The 8,584-nt window shown below is 41.7% G+C and overlaps 2 protein-coding genes across 2 annotated transcripts in view; one reads left to right on the forward strand and one right to left on the reverse strand.

Annotated features, from left to right (window-relative positions):
• Positions 1 to 2,427, forward strand: part of NAT9 (N-acetyltransferase 9) — a 76,329-nt gene extending 73,902 nt beyond the window's left edge. The window contains exon 6 of the mRNA XM_085856983.1: positions 1,865 to 2,427. Coding sequence (XP_085713109.1) covers positions 1,865 to 2,014 — 150 coding nt within the window. The 3' untranslated portion in view covers positions 2,015 to 2,427. The remainder of the gene's footprint in view (positions 1 to 1,864) is intronic.
• Positions 1,784 to 7,574, reverse strand: MRPL27 (mitochondrial ribosomal protein L27). Its single transcript, XM_085856984.1, has 4 exons — positions 7,470 to 7,574; positions 7,168 to 7,278; positions 3,686 to 3,753; positions 1,784 to 2,427 (listed from the first exon to the last, which is right to left on the reverse strand). The coding sequence occupies exons 1-4, from the start codon at positions 7,513 to 7,515 to the stop codon at positions 2,221 to 2,223; spliced, it is 432 nt and encodes a 143-aa protein (XP_085713110.1). The 5' UTR covers positions 7,516 to 7,574; the 3' UTR covers positions 1,784 to 2,220.
• Positions 7,575 to 8,584: the final 1,010 nt, after the last annotated feature.

An 8,584-nucleotide genomic window follows, 5' to 3' on the forward strand; every position in this document is an offset into this window, starting at 1 on the left:
GTCACATGGTTTGGCGGCCATCTTGGATAGAAAAATAGACTTTATCCGATTTACACGAAACTTCACACACTTGTTCGGGTCGACGATGGAAAGCAGAATTTAAATTTATGATATCATAGGTCACAAGGTTCGGCAGCCATCTTGGATTGAAAATGAATAAATTTTAAAAATCTTCTTCTCCAGAAGGGCAAGACAGATGAAGACGAAACTTCACACATATAATCCCCATGAGGTCCTTTCTCAAGTTTGTTAATTTGTTCTTGATCGGTCACATGGTTCGGCGGCCATCTTGAAAAAACCCTAAAACCTTCAAACATCTTCTCCAGAAGCGCTGGTAGGATGAAGGGGAGATTTCAGAACTATATTCGGGACACGTAGGCGATATAAGTTTGTTAATTTCGAATTGATACGTTAGACGGTTTGGCCGCCATCTTGGATTTAAGAAAAATATTAAATAATGTTTTCTCTGGAACCGCTGAACCAAACGAATCGAAAATTTGTAATTATCATCTACCATCGTGTATGCACGCATGGTAAAAATTATGACATCACACGTCACATGGTTTGGCGGCCATCTTGGATAGAAAAACGCACCTTTACCGATTAACACGAAACTTTACAAACGTGTTCCAATACCCAGTTGGAAGCAGAATATAAATTTCTGATGTCATAGGTCACAAGGTTCGTCAGCCATCTTGGATTGAAAATGAATAAATTTTAAAAATCTTCTTCTCCAGAAAGGCAAGACAGATTAAGCCGAAACTTCACACATATATTCCCCATGAGGTCCTTTCTCAAGTTTGTTAATTTGTTCTTGATTGGTCACATGGTTTGGCGGCCATCTTGAATTTACCTTAAAACCTTCAAACATCTTCTTCTCCAGAACACCTGATCTGATCAAGGGGAAACTTCACACCCCTATTGCACATGAGTAGGGAATACAAGTTTGTTAATTTCTAATTGATAGGTCACATGGTTTGGCAGCCATGTTGAATTTAAGAAAAATATTAAATAATGTTTTCTCTGGAACTGCTTAACCTATCGAAGCGAAAATTTGCGTCTGTCATCCTCCATGATATCTGCATACATGGTAAAAATTATGAGGTCACAAGTCACATGGTTTGGCCGCCATCTTAGATTGAAGGATAAATATTAATTCATGTTTACTCTGGAACCACTACTTCTATATATGCGAAACTTCATATTTATAATTTAGGCTACATGTGAAACAAAAGTTTAAAATTTCAACCTGATCGGTCGTGTGGTTTGGCAGCCAGAATTATTTAATTATTTGAATCTGGAAGCCAGTAATAACGAAATTGAATGCTTTGTGCTGCCCGGTTCGTAACTCGTCTGTTCCGCTCCCTCTCGAAGCAGGCCTGTGTTTGTATCACTATTAAATAATGTTTTCTCTGGCAACGCTTATCCTTTCAATGCGAAAATTGCGACTATGATTTAAGTCTCACGTTGAGTCAAAGGCGGACGCGGACTGGGTACCCGGTCATCACTGCCAGCAGTTATAAAGTGGCAGTTCTAGTTGAAATTATCTTTCTTCTCAATGTGGTGGGGACACTGCATTCAATTTGAAAAGGATCATCAGCAAGTTTGTGACCAGATATTGACTCGTTTTATACATACACTTTTGATTTACAATTTCAACAGAACATTGTTATCGAAGTTGATTTTCCTTAGCAATCGTTAAACATTGGTAAGAATCACTTCAGGCAAATGGATTTTCCATCCATAAAGCACTTTTTACATTAAATCAGACAGGCAACTGAAATAGTCTACTTTTGCTTTATTTTAAGACAAAGTGTTTTCAGATTTCTGATGGTTTGGTGGACAAATCCTTGCACTTCCCCAGGTGGCCAGAAGCGAAGTGTTCCAGGAAGTGATACTGCAGCGCACGGTGACCTCGGAGTGGCAATCATGGCTTCAAACGACATTAGGAAGCATAACTGAAGAATCTTACACCGAGAGCCAGGCCCGTCGTACCGCACGAGTCATGTTATAGATTCTGCACCAATCCAGCCATCCCGAATCGTGACATTGACAACACAAAGCATCAGCACCCGTTCAGATGTTGTGTAAATTGCATTTCCCATCCCATCTTTCATATTAAATTGTTTACAGGGAGAAAGTGATGGCATGCATTGACACACAGCAAAACGAATTTCAAAACATATCCTGAGAAATACAGCTTTGCAAGACTTCTCTTGTTCAAAGCAGCTCTTGAAGCCGAAACCTGCCCTCCTGAGGTGTGGGTACAACATTGATGAAAGTCTTGTAGATGACCGAGCCCTTCGGCAAGTTCTGAGTGAGGAACCAGCCTTCCGTCGTTTTTGGTCTCGGCACATACACCTCCTTGGTGTACCGTACCACACCATCCTCCAAAGCGTACAATACGTTCCTTCGTCCCATCCCCACCTGTTTTGGGCAATGGATAGGGGATGCATTGAGATAATGTTAATGTGAACTCCCTGATGAATAGTTTCATCGTTTTGCAAAATTAAATGACCATCATATTCTTAATAATCAATAAACTGCAATTGGCACTAAAACTAAGAATCCTCAGTTCAATCTCAGTACAATTGAACAACTTTTTCACATTTCTCTTCATTCTAATTCTTGGTTTTTCGTTTCTTTATCTATCTGTCCAGGTTGAAGTGAATTTTTGCAGCATTTTTTCTGTAAGCTGTTAGAAAACTTAGAACTAACTAACTAACAGCTGGACCTGGATGGCGTTTGAGGGTTGTGTTGTTGCGGCTGAAACTCGAATCCTATCCAGGTTCCTCCTGATGACCCCATCTTTGCTCTTTACTTATTTGGGTTCCTTTTGATAACTCCAATGCAGTATTTGGTCTTCTGTTTGATTTCAGGTATGCACACTCACATTTAAGCTGGCTAGTCTCGGTTTGAATCCCAACCCATCTATGAACTGTCATCTTGGTGTTTCACAGGCAGGTTGGTTCATCAATGTGTGTGCCCTCCCACGGATGGACGTTAAACCGGGCATTCCATTTGCTTGCATTAGTTGATGGATGTTAGAGATCCCACAGTGTCGTTTTCAAAGAAAATGTGAGCTATTGCCGGCACCCTGAACAAATTACAAACTCCTGCCGTGACTTCCTGTGTCAGAGTGACCACCCAGCCAGGATTCTAACCCTCACAAAATAAATTCCTTTGGCAACACCAACACTCTGTTTACAGCATGGTTCATGATCTCATTTGACTCAAGTTATCATCTCATCTGGACTAAACTAACCAGACCAAAAGACCAAAAATAAATGGTGCCTTTATCAATGAATGAACAATTATCCTGAAAAGCTTAATATTCAGCCTTATCAAGTAGAAAATGATAAAGACAATATTAACCAAGGAGTAGCTTGTTCTTCGGTATAAATCCTCTAACATCAAATTTGCCTCCATCTGACCTGTTGTATTAAGTAACAAGGAAGGGGTTAAGATGAACTACCCACCAAGGTACACCTTACAATCTTCATGTCCATGAGCAAAATAAAGGAGCACCTCACCTGCCCTTTAAATAACTTGTGTTTCATGTTCTCTAAATCAAAATGACAGCTTTAACTGGGCCAATTTAAAAATCAAACTTGGAACAGCATTGAGCTCACTTCAACCCGAGCCATCAAACCAACTTTGTACGACTATATGGAAGGAAACTTACAAAAGAACCTGGATGCCAACGAATCAGCCGGTGTGTGGCAATGATATGCCCAGCTCTCACAAAAGCACCTGGAAAAATGAATGAATGAGGAAACAAACCACACAAAGTGCAAAATTGTACAGCTTGAACTTGGGAGCCACACATTAAAGGTGTAATGAGGGTAGACATAGTTTGGGCTGGCAGGATGGCCGATAGGTATGAATACTCGTCTGTCAGCCGTCTTTCCTGAGTTTGAATCCATACCAGGATATTAACTGTCAACCCGGTGTTTCACAGGCAGGGTGATTCATCAATGTGTGTGCCGTCCTCAGGATGGATGTTAAACTGACGTCCCTTCTGCCAGCATGAGTTGATGGATGTTAAAAGTTCCCACAGTGTCCTTCGTGAAGAGTAATTGAGTTATCGCTGGCACGCTGGAAAAAAAAATCAAAATTCCCACCCTAATTACTGCTGGGATGGCAAAGGCAAACTGCCCAGCATGACCCAGGACTATAAACTGCTTTGGCAGCACTGATGCTCTGTATAGTACGTTCGATCAGAATACATGTTTCACTGCCAGAAATGAAAATGAATCGTGGGGCAGATTTCAAGACTCAACTCAGCCACTTCCTGAAGAACAACAATGGACGAAAATTCATCAGCAGGCATGTCCCTGCAAATTAATTACATGCAGGCAAAGTATCAAGCACTGTACATGGAGGTATGATCACAATCAATGTACCCATACTCATGACAGCCTCGGTGCTGCCGAAGCAATCTCGTGGAAAAGGATTCTGACCAATGCTGACAGATGGGTCTTTTGGCTCAACATCCTTTCCATAGATGGTGCACGTATAGATCTGGGTGTGCGCTGCCGCTCCGCCACGTCGCCACAGGACGAATCCCCCTTACCTGTGGCTAATATTTTAAACCACCCATTAGCCACTGTGGCTAATCCATGTTTTAGTGGTTTTTTTTTTTACCTGTTTTAGACGATTTTTTGGGTGATTTTAGCACAGAATTCAACCTTCGTTGAGACGGCTGCCATTGTGTATGTTTTGATTATGGGAATCACGCGTGATTTCGTACAAGCTTATATATACTAACTTTAGTAGTTTTAAACTAGTTTCTAGTAAAAAAAAAAATCGACCGAAATTACGCATGATTCCCATGATTCTCGTCTCAAAATTATATTTAAAAATTTTTTTTTCCCCCCGGAATGATTCAGCGTGATTCGGCGCTACATGCTTCGTTGGGTCAGTGGTTGCCAGGTGAGTTTTGACACAATCAGTAGTAGTACCTGTAGTAGGACGAGTTTGTTTAGATGAGTGAGTTTGATGGGTGACTTTGGTTGGTTGGATGAGTGAAGTTGATGAGTGAGATTGGTTGTATGAGTGAGTTTGATGAGTGAGATTGGTTGGATGAGTGAGTTTGATGAGTGAGATTGGTTGTATGAGTGAGTTTGATATGCGAGATTGGTTGTATAAGTGAGTTTGATGTGTGAGATTGGTTGTATGAGTGAGTTTGATGTGTGAGATTGGTTGGATGAGTGAGTTTGATATGCGAGATTGGTTGTATAAGTGAGTTTGATGTTTGAGATTGGTTGTATGAGTGAGTTTGATGTGTGAGATTGGTTGGATGAGTGAGTTTGATGTGTGAGATTGGTTGGATGAGTGAGTTTGATGTGTGAGATTGGTTGTATGAGTGAGTTTGATGTGTGAGATTGGTTGTATGAGTGAGTTTGATGTGCGAGATTGGTTGGATGAGTGAGTTTGATATGCGAGATTGGTTGTATAAGTGAGTTTGATGTGTGAGATTGGTTGGATGAGTGAGTTTGATGTGTGAGATTGGTTGTATGAGTGAGTTAGATGTGTGAGATTGGTTGTATGAGTGAGTTTGATGTGCGAGATTGGTTGGATGAGTGAGTTTGATATGCGAGATTGGTTGTATAAGTGAGTTTGATGTGTGAGATTGGTTGGATGAGTGAGTTTGATGTGTGAGATTGGTTGTATGAGTGAGTTAGATGTGTGAGATTGGTTGTATGAGTGAGTTTGATGTGTGAGATTGGTTGTATAAGTGAGTTTGATGTGAGAGATTGGTTGTATGAGTGAGTTTGATGTGTGAGATTGGTTGGATGAGTGAGTTTGATGTGTGAGATTGGTTGTATGAGTGAGTTTGATGTGTGAGATTGGTTGTATGAGTGAGTTTGATGTGAGAGATTGGTTGTATGAGTGAGTTTGATGTGTGAGATTGGTTGGATGAGTGAGTTTGATGTGTGAGATTGGTTGGATGAGTGAGTTTGATGTGTGAGATTGGTTGTATGAGTGAGTTAGATGTGTGAGATTGGTTGTATGAGTGAGTTTGATGTGCGAGATTGGTTGGATGAGTGAGTTTGATATGCGAGATTGGTTGTATAAGTGAGTTTGATGTGTGAGATTGGTTGGATGAGTGAGTTTGATGTGTGAGATTGGTTGTATGAGTGAGTTTGATGTGTGAGATTGGTTGTATGAGTGAGTTTGATGTGTGAGATTGGTTGGATGAGTGAGTTTGATGTGTGAGATTGGTTGGATGAGTGAGTTTGATGTGTGAGATTGGTTGTATGAGTGAGTTAGATGTGTGAGATTGGTTGTATGAGTGAGTTTGATGTGCGAGATTGGTTGGATGAGTGAGTTTGATATGCGAGATTGGTTGTATAAGTGAGTTTGATGTGTGAGATTGGTTGGATGAGTGAGTTTGATGTGTGAGATTGGTTGTATGAGTGAGTTAGATGTGTGAGATTGGTTGTATGAGTGAGTTTGATGTGTGAGATTGGTTGTATAAGTGAGTTTGATGTGTGAGATTGGTTGGATGAGTGACTTTGATGTGTGAGATTGGTTGGATGAGTGAGTTTGATGTGTGAGATTGGTTGTTAGGGTTGTTAGGATTGGTGTGAAAACCAAAATAGTGGCCAAATCATTTTATCTGAGCACTATGTCATGAATTGTGACCACCCTCCCCACCCATTACTGAAATGGATGTGGATACTTTGAGACCTGGGAGGACACTGTTCCACTTTCTAACACCTGCATATGGAGATAACAACCAACACACACACACACACACACACACACACACACACACACACACACACACACACACACACACACACACACACACACACACACACACACACACACACACACACACACACACACACACACACACACACCCAAGGTCCTCTCCGAGTCTGGTTCGAACCCCGGATTTGAAGAATGGTACGTGCTGCATCCTTGCTTGGTGCCGAGTATTTAAAAGGATAACAACATGTCCGGACAAACAAGGACAGGTCGGCAATCCTCGCGCAGGCCTTGATGAGCCCACAATGACCTCCTCGTGCGTTACAAGTTCCTCGTTCGTAAGGAACTCATATTATTACAATGAAAGTTGGTGGAACTCGGGAAAAAGAGAACTAATAAAGAACATTCCTCCCCTCAAGGCGGCCATTCCCAAGAGAAACTCAGTACCGTCTCCTTTCTTCCAGCCGTAGGCCTTTCCTCGAGGCTTCTTCCCCTGGTTTCGGGACGCCTTCCCCGATTTCTTGGACGCCCAGCGGACTGGCAGCAGGCTGGCGGCACCTGGCGGAGGATACAAAACGGCTCGATGAAGGATTCTCTTTGCTGCCAATGGGATATCATGACGAAGCGCGATCTAAATAGCACGGTTAGCATTATAATCCATTATACGTCATTGTATGATTATGAACAACGACATTCGGCATCAACGCTGCATCCTTCCGTTCGCCATTTTTCGAGCCGTAACGTCGCACCTATCGGAAAACCTTGAACAATCGCCCGAACGAAAGACAGCGCCATGACGCATCACGTGCTTCCGACTTCCGGTGCTGTTGTTGTTGTTGTTGTTTTTTGCTTTTGTGGTAAGGATTGTTTGTCACTTAAATTTGACACGTGAAATGTTTAGTCGTCTCCAAGTCGGTAAACTCCGCAAATCATTTTTTTTAATGACGTAACCGACGCACGAATGGGTTTTGTTTATTAAAGCCACAGCAACGAACATTTTCTGCCTAGCAACGAACAATAAAACGTACACTTCAATAAAACGTTCAACAAATCATTGTTTAATTATTTTGGATGAAAATAAAACACCTTGTTCTTATCCTGATTCAAACTCATGGACGTGTTCCATGACCAACAATCTTGCTAGCGCTTGCCAAGCCAGCCGTTCCTTTGCAACTGTTTGAAGGTGTGCTTGCTTGACTGCTTAAGCCGCTTGGCAAGCGCTCTACAAGCTACTTCGTCACGGAACACCCCAGGTTTACATCAAACTTGAAGTGACGCTCTATTAACGCGCCATTATGACATCATGATTTAAATATCACGGGTGAAGACTAAAAAACGATCCTTTTGGATTACCTTCCTTTATCAATCGCGTATTAACTGAGAGTGGAGATAAAATAAAACTTTACGACTGGATGATTTATTGATTAACGAAAAAAAAAATTCACGAAAAATTTTTTTCACGAAAGAAATAAGTGAACACGCTATTCGTTATTGTCTGTCTGTCTGTCTGTCTGTCTGTCTGTCCCGAGCATAGCTCCGTGGGATTTGATCCGATCCTGATAAAATTTTGGTGGGAGGTTTATATTGTTACAGCTGTGGAAATTCGCAAACCACCATTCAGGTCCCGTAGGTGAGATATCTCTTAAGTACATGTGTAGTTAGCCCAAATCCGTTGTCTCGAGGGAATTTATGTGATCCATCCGGGCTGCGACGCTTTGAGTCAGTCGTTTTTCTTTCCCTATCTTTTATTTAAAACGGACGAAAAATACCAACGATGCTGGTGGGTTTTTCGCGCCATTCTTCTCCGCGCTTGGTGTGAGGGAGGAGAAGGGGGAGGGGCAGCTTGCCGCCGATTGGTGGATGA

This window comes from Eptatretus burgeri, chromosome 15, assembly GCF_056783735.1.
Source record: "Eptatretus burgeri isolate ZD-2024b chromosome 15, Ebu_testis_v1, whole genome shotgun sequence".
NCBI classification, from domain to species: Eukaryota; Metazoa; Chordata; class Myxini; order Myxiniformes; family Myxinidae; genus Eptatretus; species Eptatretus burgeri.

What these genes read in the sequence shown, in the direction of transcription:
- MRPL27 (XM_085856984.1), bottom strand. Translation starts at nt 7,515, where the DNA reads ATGGCGCTGTCTTTCGTTCGGGCGATTGTTCAAGGTTTTCCGATAG. An exon ending in TGTTCAAGGTTTTCCGATAG is followed by an intron (nt 7,279 to 7,469) that starts GTGCGACGTTAC and finishes ATCCTCCGCCAG; the next exon opens with GTGCCGCCAGCCTGCTGCCA. An exon ending in GTTGGCATCCAGGTTCTTTT is followed by an intron (nt 2,428 to 3,685) that starts GTAAGTTTCCTT and finishes TGCCCAAAACAG; the next exon opens with GTGGGGATGGGACGAAGGAA.